Source organism: Streptopelia decaocto (assembly GCF_964273445.1).
Source record: "Streptopelia decaocto genome assembly, chromosome: 2".
Lineage (NCBI taxonomy): Eukaryota > Metazoa > Chordata > Aves > Columbiformes > Columbidae > Streptopelia > Streptopelia decaocto.
This window is the reverse complement of record NC_138655.1, coordinates 49,187,982-49,208,900: the sequence shown is the minus strand read 5'-3', so window position 1 is coordinate 49,208,900 and position 20,919 is coordinate 49,187,982. Positions and strand designations below refer to the sequence as shown.

Genomic DNA, 20,919 nt, shown 5'->3' with positions numbered 1-20,919 from the left:
GCAACAGATCTAGATATGAATATGCATTTTAGTATAAAATACATGCTGTTATTACATTTACTTGGCTTTAAAATTACTCATAATTACATGTTTGATTTACCATGTCATATGAATCATTTTTGTTATTTTAAACTTAGTTCTAATGAAGTTATTTAAGATTTTAATATGGTTATGTCAAGAATTTTACAGATTTTTTTGTAGACGTCTTAAACCAATATAAATAAATATGTACATGTTCAGACATATTTGAATCAGAAAAGTTAATTTTCTGTCTCTTATCAGGCAGTTGATTATTTGTGAGGCTTAAAATATACTGTATGACAAAAAAAATCAAGCATGAGCTTTTCAGTAGTAAATATTGATCTGCAAATACATATATTTTTCCTTAAGAATTTGAAATAGAGATTTCTGAAACAACTTTTAATGCTTAAAATCCAGCAAACTGTTTTGAAAGTAAATGGCTTAAACTTTGGCTAAGTAGCAAAATTTACTCTATTGAACAATAAGTCATTTATCTGTAGCCTCCTTTGTTTCCCTGTGCATTGTAGCTCATCATCATCAGTAGCAAGTTGAATTTAAAGCTGTAATTTCTCCTTTTCTGTAGAAGACTAGAAATACATAATACTGCATTTCTTGGGTGCCTCATAAGTATTTCTAGTTACCTATTTTGAGAGGGTTTTGTCTGTTTGGTACCTTGTATTCAAGATAGAGATGCTATTCTGGACTGATCAGGCAGATACTTTCTGTAGCATTTGCAAAGCATTTCTAATGCAATGTTTGTCTTTTTGTAGACTGTGCCAAGAGGCAAAACTTTACTTCTCCAAGCCAAGGTAAAAACGAATACATTAATACATTTTTGAATTTGTCTTTCTGAGATGAGGGCATTTTGAGAGATTCTGCTTTTGGTGGGGGTTTGGGGGAGGGGGAGTGGATGTTAAGTGTCAAATGTCCCTCACCTACAGTCTACAACACTATCATGTAGATATACATTAATGTATATGATACACATTTATGTACGTTATGTAGATATGTATTTCTAGGTCAGTCATAGCACAGAGCCCATGATAGTGACTTCTCCTGGAGTCTTAGAACCTTGCCAAGCTTTTCAACTAAGATTTGGCTACACAAAGGTTGAAAATAACAACTCTCCACTCCTTGTCTGTTCCAACTGTTTCCTACCTTGGGCATGTTGGGATTTTCTAGAGCTTTTGGACTTGTGGAACTTTCCAGGTGCTGTTCATCTACACGAGATCCAAACAGCATGCTGGAAATGAAAGCTTTCCGCTCTCTTCACCAACTTGGAATTTCTGTAATCGTTCTGTTGCTTTGCATAATGGGGGGATATTGCAACATGGAATCTCCAGTTTGCCTCTTTTCTTTGGTCTGTTTTGTAACATGACTTCTTACACATTAGTAGTGAAGTTATCTTCACATCCTAAAGTGAAGGAGGGTAATAGATCTGTCTATCTATCTTTTTTTTTTTTTCCAGGAGGAGTTTACGGGCTATGACTTTGAGAATAGATTGCACGTCCGCATACACGCAGCCTTAGCCTCTCTAAGGGAAGTAGTTCCACAGTGACGGACAGGAAGTCTTGTTATCCTTTCCCACAGTTTCTGCACTTTAAGATGAAGCAGAAGAAGAAGCTGTTGGGAAGACCAGCTTTTCTTCTGAAAGCCACTTGTGCCAGAGACACTTTCCTAGTATGGTCAGAATTTAGTATGGTGTAGTAAAACATTACAATTTTAATGAAAAGTGAATCAACCAGGAAGAAGGTTAAGTGACCTTGTGTTTTTAACTCTTCAGGTTTTATTTTGTTTAAACCAAGCTGACCATGATAATTTGTAACTCTGCAGATGAGCCTAAATAAGCACACATGATTTATTTCAACAATATTGGCAGGTGTGATTTTTACCTTTTAAAATAGATCTAGTTCCAAAATATGCCAAAAGGAGCACTTCTGTTTTGATTAGAATAATATAGAAGTAGTAATCAGTGTAAATGCTGGAGTTGGGAATGGGCAGAATGCTTTTTCTTTTTCTTCTTTTTCTTCAAGCATTAGCCAATGTGCAGGAGGAGCAAAACTGTTCAGCCACAAAAAGCAGTTCTTACTGAATTTTAGTGACTTATGTTGGTGACTTCTTAATGACTAATGTGGGGATTTTAAACCTCACATCCTCTTCCATTCTTAATTCCTTCCCCTCCAGCCCAACTCATACTTGTGGTACAAATTATGTCAATATTTAGGATCTCTGCTTCTGGAACATTCCAGCCAAATACTTGCTTTGTTTGACATGCAATTACAGTGTAGGCAGTTTTTATTTCTGTTCTTAGTATTCTGAATATTATGTTAAAATACATAGGCTAGATACAGTAAGTTTACATATTTTTCATTCAAGCTGCTGAATCTGTGTAGTGGTGACCTTTAAAGGTACTAAAAAGAACAACCAAACTGAAAAACAAACCCCAAAATCTACTTGGCAGTTATACCAATACCACAATATCCCAAGTCTCTTTATGGTATTCCAAACTTGTGATGATAAAATATTGAAATACCTCAGAGAGCTTAAAGCTTTTATCATGACCATGTAATTTCTAATACTTGGCCATCTGTGTGCTCATCTGTAGCTTTTTCTTTTTTTTTTTACTTTTGTCTGTAATATGTAGTGTCTCCTTATGTCTTATATTCAGTTAATATCATATTCTAGGAAAAGAAATATTTTTTTAAAGAAGCTTATGAATGGAAATCTGACCAGAAAGTTAGTTGAATTATGTTACTTTGCAAAGCTAGGAAAACTAGATATCCTTGGAAATAGTTATCCAAAAGCCTTATCTTTACTTTGGTCAGGTTGCCTTAAACAGTTCCTTAGCTTAAAGGGTTTGTTTTTTTTCCTTTTCTTACCTTTTTGTAGAGTATGTTGCCAAAGTTTTAGACTTGCCCACAGCTAACCTTCATTGATTTGCTTGTGAGGTCGCATCTAAAGCAAGACTGATATGGAGGAGAAAAGTAATATCCTACTTGGTAGGCCAAATGAAACAGTTGAGACACTTATTTCTCTCATAGCAGTTCCTGCTATGAAAGGCATTCCTAGAGCAGTTGAACACTTTTGTTGCAGTTCCTGAAGGAGAAGAGAAACTCTTAACTCTTAACAAAGCAGTTTTATTTTTCTACAATCTAGATGTGTTACAGATAGTACACTGTGGGTTTTTTTAAATTCAAATTTAACAGTAATATTGAGTCACAAATGAGTGTTCAACTTTATTTGGTCAATTGAAGTAAGTATTGACTAGAAAACAACATATTGTATATATAGTGACTACTTGGAATTCAAATCATGATTTTAAAAATGGGCTTTAATGCACTTGAAATTTTATTTTGTCCCATGTGACTTCTGATGTTTTGCAGTGAGAGGGACAATCCATTCTGGGTGAATAGCTTGAAATGATACAGTTACTGACAAAACTCCTTTTAAATACACTGCTTATATATAATGTGAGATTAGGCTGTTTGGGACACAAAGCACCTGCATGCGATTTGTGTTGGGATATTTAGGGTCTACATACTTGGAGGTACCTAGCAAATTGTAGTAAACTTACTAAAAGGCCTGTTGTTCTCACCAGGCCTGGAGTGGGTATGGAAAGACACTATATATTCATATAACAGTTTAGCTCTGTGCAAAATGCAGCTTTTCTGTGGATTTAGTGAGTCATCACTGAAATAGAACTATCTGTTTCTGTGTTGTTTATTTTTTTTTCCTCCCCTTGTAGGAGAATCTCCTACATTGTAAATGTCAAAATTATTTTTTATGTTAGATTGTGCCTGTGATGAGAAAAATTTCAACTGTATTTTGTGTAGACGGATAAGTTTTTATACTTTGGAACTCGGAGGCACAGTCTAATAGCAATAATGGAATATGCATCTTGCTAGTTAATATGTTAAGACTATCTTTACTGGGTCAGGTATTTTTGTTGATGTTGATGCAGTTTTTATCTCAATATGACTCATTACAAGTAAATAACTAGAATTTTTAGATGTCACGAAGTGGCATATTTATTGTGATGTACTGTAAATGTTGTTAATTTACAGAACTTGCATTTTTATATTTCTGAGTAAAATTAAAAGAAACGTGGACATGAGTTTTGTTCCCTTGCTCCTCAAAATTTGTCTTTTAGTTGGTGGCCTCTTGAACAAGATGATATCAAGTATTGGGAAAACTTCTGGGATGTCAAGTGACTCTAATCAAGTTTTCTAGTCAGCAGTTACCTCAGCCTTTGTTCTTCCAGTATCGTCTCCTGATTCTGAAAGTGAGTTACATGTGTCATGTTGAGATCAATCGTAGAGTGAACAAGGTTTAAGATGTGGTTTTAAGACATCAAATTTACCTGTTCTTCATTAAAGAAAGAGAACCACACACAGTTGTATTTGTTGTATTCCTACACCTTTGAATAATGTTTCTAATTTACTCTAAGCAAGCACTTTAATTTCTTCTCTCTCTGATGCTGAACGCTTGTTTCATATTCTAGTTATGCTTTATTCTTAAATAAAATTCCCCAAATATTGCATTGAATTGCTTTTCAGTTTACAACAGTCTGTCTTTCCAACAATTGATCGTAATTGTGTTTAAAAATTGCTCTGTGACTGAAGTTTGCCCAGGAGCACGTGTTAGGTCAGGGTAGGGATCTGTGGGGTGCTGCAGGGCTGCTGATGGTGGAGGGAAAGCAGCGCAGCCCATCCACTACGCTCAAATTCCCTTTTATTACAAGATACTAACAGTAGTAGCAATCACTCTAGTGAAAAATTACGCAATCACCATCAAGTGTTATTAAAGCTAATGTTAAGTAGTAAAGAGACTTGGCCGTCTCTTAAGGCGGATGGGTGGCCGGTGGCACACTGGGCACCACTGGGCTTGGAGAGCAAGAAGTGCAGGGGTTATTGTCTTGAACCCTCCATCCTGAAGGGAACTGTACAAGAAATTATTTATATAAATTAGGACTTTGGGGCGGGGAGGGGGGGGAAGGCAGGGCTGGGGGATTGTTTCTCTGCTAATTACAGGTCAAATAGATGCTTATACAATAATCTCTTGTATTCTAATGTTTTGAGGTGAGCTAGAAAATAGTGATACAAAAACTGCTTTTATTTAGAAAAGTTGACTTACAGAAGATGGAAATACATAGGCAAGGTCCAGTCCTGGTTCTTTTTGACCACGCTCCCCCCCCGCCCAACCAACAACTAATTAAAATACACTATTCTATACAGAAAATCAGAAAGCACTGGGAATGTGTTGTTTTCACACTGAATTATCCCTGTCTATATACCATATCCTTAATTTATGCCAAAGCAAATTCTAGTATGAAATTAGCCAATGCACAAGGTCCACTGGAAAAAAAGATTGAGTTATTTTCCAAAAGGCCTACCTTAATCACCACATTGCGAATCTGTTCTCTCTGAACTATGAAGCTTCTTCAGTCAATCAGTTATAAAATTGTGTGATTGTTAGTAGATGGCAAAAAGTGATTTCCCCACCCCTGACATGTGTATACTCAAGGTTATTTACCTTGAATGAATGACACTTAAATATTGTACTGCTTAGTAAACCTTCCATTTTTGGTGGGTTTTTTGATTGCTGGCATTGCGTGCATCCTCCTGAGTCCTTGCAGAAAGGAGCACATGCCAGCAAATCAGGTGTGGAAGGTCAGAGGGGTGACAGCACCTGAAAGGACCCAGTTCCTCAACTCTTCTAAACCTGGAGGTCTCCAGCTTTGGTTTCCAGACACAGCAGCTCTTTGTAATTTCTTCTGCTGTGTCAGAAGCTGCGTTCTTTGCCATGTCTCAGTGTAGGCATTACAAAGAATGTTCAGGTTGCCTCTTACCATTCTTTTGCATGGGCAAAATATAAATGAGATGGTGAGAAAGTCAATATGAGGCAGGCTTTTCAGAGTTAAATACTGAACTACTTCTATTTTTCACCATATTTTTTTAATGTCAGTTCAGACTGCAAAACTGGGCCTAGCATAGGTTACCAGGGTAGGTGCAAATTGGTTACATGTTGCCTTCCTGCTTCTGCTCAGAACCTCTTTGCTTTATTACCCAAGATTTTAATGACCTAGAGAGCCACTGTGTTTTCACCAGTGTGTTTTAGCCGCGAGGAGTTCGTGTTCAATTGTCCTACCCCTATTTTTTGCACGCTGCTCGTCTTTTGATGTAACTTCTTCCAAGACAGTGTTCCAGTGGACAATTGGATCAGCTAATCAACTAGTCTTGCACGATCAACTGGTCTTCAGACTTTTTCAGTCGTTTTTTGGCAAGCTGTGCTTACCTACAGAAGATGCCAAGAAAGCCTCCCAGGCGAAGAGGTTAAGAGAAAAAAGGGTGTTAGAGTTGAATATTTGAGGGGAGGGGGAGAGAGAGATTGTCAAACCTGGCTGAGCAGATCCATTTATGTACCAAACACCTGCCAGTTTTTCACTAAGAGCAATGTATTTACTGTATTGAAACAAGGTAATTGTACTCCTGGGACATACGCTTCTCTCCACAGGTGCCCCTTGTAGCAAAGGCCCTGAAGAAGGTGGAGAGACAGTCTGAGATATGCGTAAAGGGACCTTAAATCCAGCATTTTATACCTGTGGTAGGAACAGCAAGAAGGTTTTCATGGAGATTTTTGAATATGAATGCAAACCCTCACTTAGAATTCTACTGAAGTTTCTGGCAGGCAGAAATATAAAGGTGTTGCATGTCCTCTTCTGCCTGTTTAGCTGAAGCTTTGAAAAAGATTACAGGTTTAGAGAAAAAAACTGACCCACCCCTCAAACTACCGTGATTCATTAACTTGTTTTAAACTGTCTATTGAAGAGTTAATGAATGAACTGATTTTTTTAATTTCTTTTTTTATGGCAGAAATATAAAGGCAGCTTATCTGAGACCTTGATACACTGAACTTCTGTCCATTAAGTGGTATATATCTGGTAAAATTTTAACATCATCTGGAAGCTATTACTTCTGCAGATGGGGCGATGGAGGGCGGGACAAGGTAATTACCTTCAATTGGGCAAACTGCTCTTAGGCTGGCGGGCTCTTCAGTTTGGGGCCAAAGGGCAACATATTTTGGTAGAGTAGCTGGTACACTTCATATGATGGATTTACTCTAGATGGCTTCTGAAAACAGCATTCAAGTTTCAGCACAGTGAATGAGTTTCCAGATGTACTTTTTCATGTATGCTCTTCTTAATTTTCTGCCAGGGGCTGAAACCTTTTGAAATATGTAAGGAGGTCTATGCTGCTGTTTGGTTACCTCTGATACTAATTTTTTCTGTGGTTTATGACATCTGTCCTTAAACATCTTTGAAGCTTTTGCTGTGCGGAGCTTTGCATTCCTAGAATTCTGAGAGTTTTGAGAAGATGCAAATTTACAAGTTATCTTCTGACCTGACCACGTTACAGCCTTTGCACACAGGTGAGCTTCACGCCTTTATGAAGTCTTGTTGCTTCTGTATCTTCTCCATACAGAGATCTAGACTTCAGATTACTGTCCTGACTCTAGAAATGATACATTTTCTAGTCTTCATATATATATATATATATATATATATGTATTCTTGAAGTATGCCTTATTCTTTATATAGCAAGCTATTTTTCCTAATTCCTTAAGACATAGCATATTCATATTTCAGTTTTTTTATATCATGGTCTGTGTTGTCACTATCCAGGACTGATGCTCCATTGTGAGATGATTTAGTAATGAGAAGCTACTTTCTAAGGATTCTTTTCTGGAAGAAGCATTTTTTGGTGAGTTTACAATTAACATACTTTCCTGTGAACTAACTCAAATATTCCGTTAATTTTGAATGAACCATTATGAATATGTTATTTATTAAAGGAAGCTGTTGTAGATAGGCTAAATGCTTCAGCAGCAGTGACACCTGAGTCTTAAATCTGTGGTGCTTCTGGGATTCACCTCAGGTTTTCCTAAGGATGCAGACATCGAAGAATGCAGGAGCAGATGAGTAGATGATTTTTCCAGCCTTCATGAAGAAAAATCTGTAGCATTGTTGGTGGATAGAAGTTTTTGTGCCACAGCAGACTCCTGATCGTGGCTTGACCCCATTTACCCTGCCTTCATGATCCTCAGAAACCCAGTTAGTGGTGACCCTGAAAACAGCACTATATGGTCGCCTTTTTTTATCCTTGTGTTATCAGAACAGAAAATGATCTTGTGTGTATCCACTGAAAATGTGTACTGGAAAGCAAATGCTGTCACTGGGGCTCTTGAGGTTTGTCTCCAGTTTTGCCCTTGCAGTCATGAGGTTTTGCAATATGAACGGAGCCGTGTTGAGGAACAATCTGGTTCCTCTTTGGGTGTAGCTGCCGTGGCTGAAGAGGTTACAGCCCTCAAACGTTCTCTGAGCTCCTGCTAGAGGTTCCCACAGAACATCCCTTCTCAGGGGCTATATCTTGCAGACTTGCATCAGTTTAAATCCTTTGGGTGTTGTGCATCACTTAGCTTAAAAGGCCAGGCTGTGAGCCGGGGGATGGGGCTGTGCACCCGTGGCTGGCAGGTGGGAGGGCTGTGGCCTTTCTGCAGGTTGCAGCGTTGGATTGCGTGAAGTCGTCATAAGCTGAGGCCGAGCACAAAGCTACACTCTTCTTGTGCCGGGGAGAAACTGCTCTGCCCTGGCTGCCTGTTGCTGGTGAGGAAAACGGGTGTTTTGGGAAACGCAAAACAGTTCTTCAGAGGGGTTCTGCCTGCGCTGGTTATGTGCTTGAAGGCAAGTCTGGAAGAAAGCAGGCACAGTTTCACAGTAGCATGGGAGGGGAGGGAAGGTAGCAGCTCCCCCGGGGCAGGCAGCACCCATGAGTGCTCACCCTTGCCCTCACAGCCCTTGTACTGCTTGTCCTGAGTGGCAGCAGCCAAGGAACTGTACCGCCGTCTCAAAATACATCATTAAAAGTGTTACAACTAGAGTTGTGCTCAAATGGTCGTGTGCGTTAAACACACCAATTCTTGTGTGGTGATGAGCACCGAGGTGTTCGTTGTGGGAGCAAAGCCCTTGCTGCCCGCAAAGTCCTTTGCCTCACGCTCCATCCTGAAATCCTTTTTTCAGCCGACAAACAGTAAACGCTGCAGCACAGAGACTGGCGGCTGCGAACCTCAGCACTGTGTGGGTGGCGTAGGGGCACTGTGACCTCACACTCCGACGGGTGGTGGCCTTGGGCTGCAGCAGGTACCGGGGATGGGAGGGGAGAAGGTGGAGGAGGAGGGAGGAAGAAGTGTCCTGTAAGCCTGAACACGAATGGCTTTTCTGGCCCATCAACAGGCGGTTTGGTGGGTTTTATCTTGGGGAAAAAAAGGGAATTCATGGCCTTGGGTTTGAATTCGCACCGTGGTTCATGGGTTGGCTGGTCCCTCTGACCTTGCCTCCTGCTGCCTGAAGGTGCAGAGGAGTGAAGGGTTTGGTCACTGCAAATGGTAAATACCCCCTTTAACTGCAAGGAGCTTTTGGGAAGGAGCATTTGGGGTTACGGATGGCACAGCAAGGGATAAGCAGCTGCAGTCACACAGTGGGTGTGGGACACTTCATGCTGCAGCAGGGTGGATGCTCAGCCCAGGGGTTGTGTTTGTACAGATGAGAAGCCGTAAAGCAGCTGGAACGGGCGAAGATGCAGTCTGCGAAGATCGAAGTGGTTGTTCCGCACGGCCTCAAGACCCTGCTTGAGGGAGTGAGCCGGGCTGTCATCAAAAGCAACCCAGATGACCTTACTCAGTTTTTTGCTCTGTATTTCAAAGAGCTCGTCATCTTTCAGAAAGGTTTGTTCCTACCAGTGTTTCATCCAAAGACCTGAGCTGTTTGAGAGTCCTGTCCTACTCCAGCTTAATTCCTGTTTCTGTTTTCAGAGAATCCAAGTATGGACATAACAATGCTGGTTGAAAATTTGGACTTCGGTAAGGGTAAGATAGTTTCTGTTCGTTCTTTTGAGATATTTTGAGACAGTGTTCCAACATGAATGGGTGCAAGTAGTTTCCACTTATCATGGGTTGCATCCCATCCATATCTAATAACAAGAAAGAGGCACGTGGGCTCTGGGCTATTGAAGAGACATTAACCTTCATCAAGCACTTGCTTTTGTTTAATGTGGGAAGAATTAGTCCCCTGGGCTTCTGTACTTTTTCCTTGAGCATACAGGAGCCAGGATGCCTTTGGTAATTTTCATTTTAGGATATTGAAGTGCAATTTGTCACCCCCAAAACAGATAGCAACTTCACCTTTATCTACTTTTTGTAAATAGATATTGTATCTCTCTCTCTGTCTTTCTTAAAGCCCCCTTAAGTACTGAAAGGCCGCAATAAGATCTCCCCGGAGCCTTCTCTAATCCAGACTGAACAACCCCAGCTCTCAGCCTGTCCTCACAGCAGAGCTGTTCCAGCCCTCTGATCATCTTCATGGCCTCCTCTGGCCCCTCTCCAACAGGTCCATGTCTTTCCTGTACTGAGGGCTCCAGAGCTGGACACAGAACTCCAGCTGGGATCTCACCAGAGCAGAGTAGAGGGGCAGAATCACCTCCCTTGACCTGCTGGCCATGCTGCTTTTGATGCTGCCCAGGATACGATTGGCCTTCTGAGCTGTGTGCGCACATTGCCAGCTCTTACCCAGTTTTTCATTCACCAGTACCCCCAAGTCCTTCTCTGCAGGGCTGCTCTCAATCCCTTCATCCCCCAATCTGTATTGATACCGGGGGTTGCTCCGGCCCAGGTGCAGGACCTTGCACTTGGCCTTGCTGAATTTCATAATGTTCTCAAGGGCCCACTCCTCAGGCCTCTGGATGACATCCCTTCCCTCTAGAATATCAACCGCAACTCTTTGGACACAGCCATCCAACTGATTTCTTAACCATCAAGAGTGCATCCATCAAACTCATCTCCAATTTGGTGACCAGAATTTTGTAGGGGACCATATCAATGGCCTTACAGAAGTCCAGGTAGATGGCATCCACACCTCCTGTGTCCACCAATGCTGTCACTCCATCATAGAAGGATACCAGATTAGTCAGGTGATTTGCCCTTGGCGAAGCCATGCTGGCTGGCTTTTATCTCCTTCCCTTTTGTATGTTTCAACATATCTTCCAGGAGGATCTGTCCCATCATCTTACCAGGCATGGAGGTGATGCTGACTGATAGGCAGTTCCCAGAGTCCTCCTTATTACCTTTTTCTAAACGTGGGTGTGATATTCCCTTTTCTCCGGTCACCGGGGGCTTTGCCTGACTGCTGTGACTTTTCAAATATGATGGAGCGTGGCTGTGTAACACAGAAATCTTCTGTCTGAATGTCAGTCAGTGGTTTGCTGATGTGATTGTGAACTGACCCCTGCATGTTCACCGAGCTCCAGCACAGGTCCCTCTTGCACCTTTTCTCCTTATAGACCACTTTGTCCCTGTCTGTGTTGTCCATCCTCTACTGATATGGTCATATAACTGCCCTGATGGAACACCATTTTGATCCCATGCGTACTCTCTCGTGTTCCTCCCTTGATAACTCATCTAGAAGCCGTTTTTTACTCTGTATCTAAAACTTGTTCATGTCTTACCCTGTTCTTCATTTGGATACCTGTTAGTTCAACTCATCAGGATTCTTGAGGAAGCTAAAATGCTGCCATCTCTGCATCTGAAATAACTTACATAGATCCCAAGAGTTCTGAGGTGTTGCAAAGAGAAGCCAAGGTGTTCTAGCTGGCTTATCTCATGTGCTTAATGTCGAAGGTTTCATCTTTTAACCCATAAGTGTAGCAGTGTTGGTGGGCAGTAGATAGGAATGTAGCCATCACTGCAGGACCAGAAATACAGTTAAGTCTTCCTAGGTTCTGAAGTTGTACCACTGTTTTCTGAACTTTCTTTCCCCTTATGAACAGGCAAGCAGCAAACCCTCTCCTTAAATGATTCCATTTCTGCAACCTGGGAAGCCTCATAAATGTGCTGTAGAGCATTTAATTGAATTGATGCTGAAATCACTCTTAATTTTATTTAAATGGAACCAGGTGCTCATCTATTGCCATTATGTTCTTCTTTCCTTGCAGAAAATGTGAATGGGGGAATGCAAGATCAGACATTGGAGGACATGGAGACATTATTTCCTGGGGAGCCCAGGCAACAGGACAAGGGTACTGACACAGAGGAAGATCAGCTCCTTGAGGACTTTGAGACTGAATATAGCTCTAAAGTAACTCAATGCCCATCAGTTCCCAGTTTCACTGCAAAAAGCAATCATCAAGTTCCATCCGCTGAGGGACCTGCTCAAGTTCCATCCGCTGAGGGACCTGAACTGGTGTATGTCCCTGCTGAGCCTGCACAGCTTGCTGCCCATGTGCTAGGTAACACTGATTCTCTTTATTCTTTGAGGGATGTGGCAATCAGTGTGCAGAGTCTTTATGAAGATTCTCAGACCTCAGAGAATGCATTTATACCAGTAGAAGGTGCTGCTGGAGATGCTTCTACTTTACCAGTAGCTGAGGCTTCTGTAGAAGCTGTTAGGTCACAACCAAAAGTGTGGAGTCAGTCCCCCATGGCTGGAGAACTAGTTCCCTCAGACATCCAGGCTCGAGTCTCAACAAATTATGTAAATCAAGCTTCCTCCGTCCTCTTGGGGGAAGAACGGTCACCTCCTTCACCACTACCACCATCACCACATGCTCCTAAAGAAGTGTTGCAGGCTGTGCCTTCCTGCAACAAAGCTGAGGTTACCTCAACCACCGCAGCTGTATCACTGTATTTGAATGCTGAGCAGATTACAGATGCAGAGATTCCACCTTATGTAGAGCAGTTTCCACAGAAAATAATCATCTGCATGGTAGACCAAACAACTTGTCTCTTAAAGATTAAGCAGCCTTTAGATGCAAGACAGGGCTCAAGTGCTACAGCCTTGGTTCCATCTGCTGATGATTTCAAGTACCAGCCTGAATGCAATCTACAGCATAAGCAGAATCAGCTGAGCAAGTTTGTCTTTCCAGGTAAGAAAGTTTGGGTCTTTGTGTCATCTGCCTTTTCCAGCTCTACAGCTCCTGCAGGGATCAAATGGAAAAGCACCTATGTCAGTGCAATGCAGGGTGGAAGTGGCTTCTAACAAACTACCAGTGCACACATGTTGGATCTCTCTGCCATCTGTTCCAGGAGATGTGACTGGCTCTGGGCAGGAGTCCTGTGGGCAAATATGCAGATGGACAGGTGCCCACTGATGCCAAATGCTCTTACTTAAAACAAGGTGTTGGAGACCTAAGATTTTCCTCCCCTGAAAGATCTCACATTCCAGCACTGACCTAGGAAGTTTTCCATTTAGAAAAAAAAAGTGGTGATGGTGGTGGCTGCCTGTGCTGTCTTGAGCTTGGTGAGTTTCTGCAGCTGGGCTGAGCAGGCTGAGCACTAGTCATCAGTTCCACAAACAGCAAAAGAGCTGGTGCTCATCTTCCTCACCAGCATCTTTTCTGTGGGGTGACATATGCCCAGCTCATCACTTGCCCAGCTGGAGAAACCCTCCATGGTGGAGCTCCCCTGCCCCAAGTCTCCCTGGTATCGCAGAATCCCAGGCCCCAGAAGTAGGACAGCTGTGAGGTCTCAGAAAAGCATCTTGTAGAAGAGAGCTGAGCTTAGGCAGATTTGTAAGTTAACACTGGCTCTTTAAAAAAAAAAAAAAAAAGCAAGCTAAACTTTAGGGGAGTTTGACAAACTTCAGTTTCAGAAATATCAGATGAACATTTACCCAGAAGAGCTGGGTTTTACTTTTTCTAAGCTGCATGTGTTTGTCAGCCACATATCAACAAGCATCTGCCATCCCAGCTCTCTTCTCTAACAAACATGCCTACACCAAGTGTTTGGTTTAGACATAAAGATTTACAATATGACTGGAATTCACTGCTCCTGATACCAGCACTCTTGTTTTTATCTTTGTAGCCATGGCATCAAGTGAAGCAGGACAGCTACCACCACATTGTCATGTGTGGACCCTTTACTGCCTAACTGACTTAAGCCAAAGATCACCACACTCCCTTCCTCATGCTGGAGCTGGTGTTTCTGCTCCAACTTACGTGATGCAAGAAGCATGCAAGAGGGAAAATGCTCCACCTTTCATTTTAGTGGGCTCTAATATTCACAAGACACAGGACTGGAAACCTCACCCTGGCCACACTATGTTGACACCACAAGATGCAGGTGCCAGGAAGAGACTCACTGTAGTCCCAGTCCCTGTTGCCTGGCCAGCTGATGAGGAACCAGATCTGGCAGAGAAAACCACAGCTATGCCATGCACCCCCCGTGTTTTCTTTGTTGCCATCCCCCTGGATGATGTGATGTCTGCAAAGAAAGGCTCACCAGATGGTGACAAGTGCACAGGTATCAATGCTCTAGCAGGAAGTTACAGTACCACAGGGTAGATTACCATAAATTACATCAGGCCCCATCCGCAGGGCATGGTCCTGAAGAATGAAGTTGCTTCTTGCATGGGTCTTGCAGAGGGATATGCTTGTGTTTGTTTGGATTTTACTACTAAAAGCTTAATGTAATCCTTTTCAAAATACAGCAAGGTTTAAGATGAGTGGTTAAACTACCTGTCATACTTAACAGACCCAATGCCTTCCTCTGCTTGTTAAACTTCACGGTTAGTAGTACTAGTCTTGCTCTGGTTTTAGTCTAAAGTAGCCAAGTTTTTAATCTTGTATTTATATACATCTTTACGCCTACAACTTAACATTTGTGCAATACTCAGAATGTGGCAAAACACCCTCACTAAGGAGTGCATTTAGGTAGCAACTAATGTAATTCTTGCTGCACACTTTCTGCTGAGTTCACATTGTTTTTTTTTAAACAGGTTGAGACAAGAGGCTGTTTGAACTTCAGGAAGCAATCAGGAAGAATGGAGTTCACACCATAATAAATCAAATAAGGCAAACATTCAGCAAAATCAGCCTGCAATTAGAACTGCATTCCCATGCACTTTCTTTACCTAGTACCACACAACAGCCTGAGTGTATGAATTATGACCATGGAAACATCTGCTGCAGCTGTTTCACTGAAGAGTGGCCCAGCTTCTTCAGTGTACTCATAGTATACACGTAAGCCCCAGCCACACAGAGATTACATCCAGAGCCCAAGCTTGGCAGTGTAACCAGGCATAGTCTCTACTGCTGGGGTTGTACTCTAGGAAGGAACTGCACATTACTATCCAAAGCAAGAGGACAGTCATAGTTTCAATGAGAGAAAGGAGTTATTCTCACACATGGTCAGATCATTCAGACTACAGGTTTATTGAGGAAGACAGCTGAGGTTACGCTTTGCAGGAGTTAAGAAAAAGTCCCTTTATGTTACTTTAGAGGTTTCACAACTACAGGTATGGCCACTTACATGCACCAGACTCCTGAAGTACAGGTATAGAAAAAAAAAAAATAATCTGTTCTTATAAAACAGACATCACTCAAAACAAAATATGATGTTGTGTCAAGGTTTCCCCCTCTTGAACATGGCTGGGCAGGCAGTAACTAAATACTTTGTTTTTCCCCCAGCACCAAGTGTGCAATGCTGTGTGACCTGCTGAAGCACTGACCTGACAAATTGTTTCTACAGATCTCAGAATCCCACTTGCAGTTGCACAGGAATTAAGACAGACTTGAGGAAATGCTGGCCAGAGCAGAGGCTCAAGTGGAGAGGTAGGGCATCCAAGAGACAGGGCAGGTGTTCAATTTCTGCATCTTCAACTCACTGATAGAACTGGGCACTCATATGAAAGACTGCCAAGGAAAAGGCTTTCCCTTATCTATGCAAATACACCTCAGCATCACAACCTGGGTAATTGTAGTAGCACACAGAATAAAAATAGAAAGCAACCCCTTGCCTTATTGAGTTTCAGCAGTCCACCTGCCAGGCTGGAGCTGCAGCCTCACTGTGTGTTCAAGGAGGGAGCTCTCAGTTCCCCAGCCATCCCTCCAACCCTGACACATTGTTTCTGCTGAGGGAAAGAGAGGTCCCAGAGGCACAGGGAAGCACCACATGTCACTGCAGCAGCTTTTGGGGCTGGCTTGCTCGGAAGGGGTCGGCACTGTCAAACACCACTCACTTCAGACTAGATGGAAGAAGTTTTGAAGCCTTTATTTAAGTAGCAATTAAATTACTTCAATTAACACTAACCTCCAGACAGCAGTTAAAATATTGTACAAAGAGCAGCTTGCCCTCTAGAAGCTCTGTACACAGTTCAATATAAACTTACACTCTTAAGATTGAATGCACCCCACTGAAAAGGGGTAAAGCAGCTGTGCACAGGAGGCCTCCCTGAGGTGCTGAACTACCTCTGAAATGCACAAGACTTCCTCCTCCCACAGTACAGACACAGGTCCTGTCCCCCCACGCCGTGTTCCACTGGGTCCTGGACTGGTGAGGTTCTTGCCTTTTTGCAGTGGTGCTGGGCACCAGAACTTCTAGTGCATGAAACAGATTCTTTTAAAACCTGTCACTAGTGTGCAGTTCAAATGAAATCTGTAGATATTTAAATGGCTCTTAATTCCTTAAACCATAAGGTCGGTAGCAAAACAGGAGAGCAAAATTCAAAACACACTGCACAAAACATTGAATAAATACCTTTGAGTAATGTCACCAGCTTAAACAACTGCATTAATGCTCCAGAGATGGGAACTCTTCCAGAATCTCTGACCAGAGCACAGGATTCAAGGGAGTTACTTTAGTAAAAGAAAAGTCACTTTATGAAAAATTACATCTTTACAAAAGTGACACACCCTTCTTTTAAGAACAGAATATTGCAATTACTGTGTGTGCTTTTAAACATTCCCATGTCACAATAAATAAAACCAGTTTTACTTGTGCCAATATTATCTACAAAAGAAAGTATTCACAGAACAGCCAAAGGTGTTCTATTCCTCATACACCACAACCTAATATAGGTGTATTCTGCAAACAGGGCAGCTCAAAACCATGGCAACTTGTTTTGTCCACACAGGACCCACCATCAGCCAGAAAAATTATTCCCCTACCTATGGGACTGCAGATCATGTACCACCAGGTTTACTGTGGAGATGCTGAATATTCTGTTTGATAACATGTCAGTTTTCTCAGGAGATAAGTAGAACAAGGGAAAACATTAAAACAGATTAAGACTTATTTGTATCAGTCACAGGCTCCTTATTGTGTTTTAATAAATATCAGGCAAGTTAAAGTAGTTTCTGTCCCAGTAGTTGCCAGAATAAAGCCAGTCCTGCATACCAGTATAAGGATTGGGGCCTTGGTGGAACCATCTGCAAGGAAACACACAGCATATTAGTGAAGCTATTAACACACACTCTTATAGAAGTTCAGAACTGCTTTGCTGCATCTTCAGCAGTTTATTCTTCAAAGTAATTATTGTGATTGCAAGAGCCCTCTTGGATTTAAGCTCATAAATTAATTTAAAGTCATCTTCCATGGCTAGATCTCATCCTTTGCCACACCACTTAAATGTCTCCTAAGTGAAATGCCTGACATTTTGTCACTTGAAGCAGTCAACACTATCGCATATAAAAAGAAGACAGGTACAGTTTTACTTCAAAGCAGTTGTGAACAATCATTTTGGCATGCATGAGCAGTAATAACTTTTGCAAGACATGTCAACACCACAAGCACTGCAGTCCTGAAAACAGAAAAACATTTCCCTGGGATTTCCCTTTGTTTTAAAGCCTTTGTGTTTTGCAATGCACTTCACGTGGAACAAGTGTGCCTACTGCCCTCAGTGTAAATGTAATATAATCCATAGGCTGCAGGAGAAGTCCTGGCTTATTACAACTTAAATGTGTAGCATTACCACTGTTGGCACTGAGGCACTAACCTAAATGCCCAGAAAGCTGATTGCATGAAGTTACTTGCAAGCTTCTGCTAAGCTGGTTGTTGATAGAAACATTTAAGTTCGGCATCTTCCTTCCTTCCTTCCTTCCTTCCTTCCTTCCTTCCTTCCTTCCTTCCTTCCTTCCTTCCTTCCTTCCTTCCTTCCTTCCTTCCTTCCTTCCTTCCTTCCTTCCTTCCTTCCTTCCTTCCCTCCCCTCTCCTACCTGATCTGGAGGCACCATGTACACAGCCAAGATTACATGTGCACACATGTATGACCTTGTGGCAGTGGGGGCTGTCTATCCGCAAAATAAGGTGCACTTACAAGGCCATACTACTGGCAAGTATCCCCCAGTGGCAAGTACAAGCCTGTCAAGTCTCCATGGCACAGAAGTTTGTCCTCCTTCCTCCTTTCCCACACCCATTTCTGGCAATCCTGCAGCTTGTTACTGAATGCTACTTTGTTTGGGCTCAGTTACTCAATCTTTTGCCTGAACAGCACACAGTGCCAGAGCTCTAGCATTTTAATTTCTTGTATTTTGCCACACTGTGTTTATGGCACAAGTCAGCTTGCTAGAAGCTGTTTCTGTGGTTAATATGCTCCACAGCTTCTTTTATCTTCCTCACAAAAGTCAGGTCTTGCTTTGCATGCCTCACTGCAGCAAACACTCCAGCACATCATGCATGTGCAAGGCAGCCCACTGGAACTCAGCTCTTCCCTTCTAGGGTACCACAAGTTTTCACAACAGAAATTAAAGCTCATCCAGACCAAATATGACTTGACCTCTTCAAAAAGCAAGAGCATAAAGGCCACCAGCACTGCAGTGTCATGTTACAAAGCAGTGCAGCTCATAGGGCAAGTCTTGCTTGGCTCCAAAGATGGGAGATGCATATCTGAAGAAATGCCTTGTACTGTCTTCACAGTGGTAAACTGAAGACTTGAACACATCAGTGGTTCTCCTGCTGTCCTGGTTAAGTGAACTAAGTCCTTCACCCCTGTTAGTAGACATGGTCCACTGCTGCATAACCTCTGCACAGGATGCTTCACCTCCTGGTTCACAGATAACAGCAGCTCATTCCAGAGCACAGAGCCAGCATTTGCTGAGGGGCAGGGCTATCAGCACTGTCACCTCATCTCTCACTTTCAGGACTTCTACCACACAATACTGTACTAGGGTGTTTTCAACACTTGTACCAGGCAGGACAATGTGCCGCTCTTCCACTAACTTCAATAGGAAGGGGAAAGGTGATGGGAAGAACTAAGTTTGATAAACATAGGAGACCCAAAGCAACTGGGTAACATCACCAGGTAAGTGATAGGGGAAGGGACTGATTTTTATCAAAAGCAACACACCACTGCTGTGTTTTAGAATGTAACTAGTCTTTTACTCAACAGTTAAGACTACCCATCAGTCTCTAAAACATCAAGCGTTCAACATGAATCACTTCTTCAGAAACACCAAGACCCCACTTCTAAGGTGGATTCAAAGTATTTAAAAATAATCACTAGGCACTTTGGAGAATTGTCTTATGAGGGAGGAACTCTAGGATACAAAGTAAGAAGCCTGCTTTTCTGTGGCAAGGAAATTGCAGCAGTTTACAGATGTACAGATTGAGATGTACAGTTGACCTTCTAGGAACAGGTAGGAGTTTCCCTTCATAGTATGCATTTTTTTTTTTCCCAAAGCACAACTCTTCCTCTATACTGTATGTTCCTCCTTTGGAAGCAGTCACACTCAGCATTCCTACTAAAGAGATCAGACACTAGGACTTCTCTGCCAAAACTTCAGAAACATCCTGGAAAACAGTTCAAGGACATCCCAGGCAAGAATGGTGGCTGCACTAATTATACACCCCAAAAAACATGTTCTGAGTTGCCCCCTGGGGATACCCCAGTTTCCAATACCAACCTCAGGTACTTTGAGCTATCCCTTAAGCTACTTCAGGCAGCTGTAAGAACACAGTATAACTATCCCCTGCTTTGAAAACAGTTGGCGACAGCTTGAACCACTCTGAATTCAGGAAAGTAAGAGGGAGGTGCAAGGCCACCCACCACTTAACAGGTTTACTTGGAAGCATAACAAATATGTTATTTTCCACCAGTCTCAGGGCAAACAAACCCAAACACTTCAGGAGAACAGGCACAGGAAAAAGACAAAGGCAGACATGTCCAAACCTGTGACTCTGGGATGATGGGTGACTTCATTTGAAAAAAAAAAAATAGTGATGTATAATTACAAACAGACATTTTAAAGGTATTTAATCCACAGTGTCCAGGTGTATTAGTAACTAGTTAATAGAAAAGAGACAAAGCTTGCTTGCTTTGAGAGAGTTTAGACCTATTTTTTTTTTTCCCCTCTGTGAAGAGACTGCCTATTTATTGCCATACTTTTAATAGACCTTGTCTGGTCAAACTAGATTGATTCGGTCATGTTTTCATGGTTTCTACTTAGCCTGTGTGTAAAGGCTCCCAACTGACCCCTCTCATTTTATAGTTAAAAAAAACCCAACCAACCACTTGCACACAAACATCCCGGCAGATCCTTGTAAGCTAACTTTTCCCTTAGCTCTCCTAATTTTTGTAGTTAGTAACCCCCTCAGAAAGGAGAAAATGACTTGTATAACTGGATTATAAAGTCTTTTCAATAACTCTTAAGAAAAGCTGTATGCAGTGGGCATTACAGTATTGCCAGCACACAGCAACTCATCTGATCTGTCACGGGCAGTAAGCTATCGAGTTCACCAGAGGAAGCGCTTCCTCCTCTCTTCAGCCAAGCATGCAAATTTGAGGCAATTAAAAAGTAACCAGCAACAACAGTCCTTTACAAGCAGCTCTCAGTGGCAACACCTTTTTTGTACCAGAAGCAAGAGGTGCTCAGAAAAGCCAACACAGCTTGTATTGGAATATGGAAGGAATCGAGACCAAGCCTGACGCTTCCCCCCGGGGAGCACCACAGCCTGCAGAGACCACAGCTGCAAAGAACGTGACTCCGCCACGCTGGACAATGTCAGCTCTTCACACTGACACATCTCCACACACCACTGGTGTGGACTGGCAGTTAACCTGAATGTTCAAAACCTGTA

The 20,919-nt window shown here is 42.2% G+C and overlaps 3 protein-coding genes across 8 annotated transcripts in view; 2 read left to right on the top strand and 1 right to left on the bottom strand.

Moving 5' to 3' along the window:
- The window catches only part of TTC39C (tetratricopeptide repeat domain 39C), a 37,411-nt gene extending 33,276 nt beyond the window's left edge, over positions 1–4,135 (top strand). Inside the window, exons 13-14 of the mRNA XM_082045943.1 lie at positions 792–830; positions 1,490–4,135. Of these exons, the coding sequence (XP_081902069.1) occupies positions 792–830; positions 1,490–1,579 (129 nt within the window). The 3' untranslated portion in view covers positions 1,580–4,135. The remainder of the gene's footprint in view (positions 1–791; positions 831–1,489) is intronic.
- Positions 4,136–4,669: 534 nt separating this feature from the next.
- CABYR (calcium binding tyrosine phosphorylation regulated) lies at positions 4,670–15,955 on the top strand. 2 transcript variants are annotated; one of them, XM_082045945.1, is made up of 5 exons: positions 4,670–9,801; positions 9,889–9,942; positions 12,063–12,992; positions 13,930–14,367; positions 14,843–15,955. In XM_082045945.1, the coding sequence occupies exons 1-5, from the start codon at positions 9,654–9,656 to the stop codon at positions 14,845–14,847; spliced, it is 1,575 nt and encodes a 524-aa protein (XP_081902071.1). In that variant the 5' UTR covers positions 4,670–9,653; the 3' UTR covers positions 14,848–15,955. The 2 variants fall into 2 exon arrangements, with proteins under 2 accessions (XP_081902071.1, XP_081902070.1); XM_082045944.1 differs by lacking the exon at positions 14,843–15,955 and having other exon boundaries at positions 4,670–9,217; positions 9,620–9,801; positions 13,930–14,816.
- A 145-nt stretch (positions 15,956–16,100) lies between these two features.
- The window catches only part of OSBPL1A (oxysterol binding protein like 1A), a 76,494-nt gene continuing 71,675 nt past the window's right edge, over positions 16,101–20,919 (bottom strand). For all 5 annotated transcript variants that reach the window (XM_082045938.1, XM_082045937.1, XM_082045936.1 and 2 more), the window contains one exon: positions 16,101–17,273. In XM_082045938.1, coding sequence (XP_081902064.1) covers positions 17,171–17,273 — 103 coding nt within the window. In that variant the 3' untranslated portion in view covers positions 16,101–17,170. The remainder of the gene's footprint in view (positions 17,274–20,919) is intronic.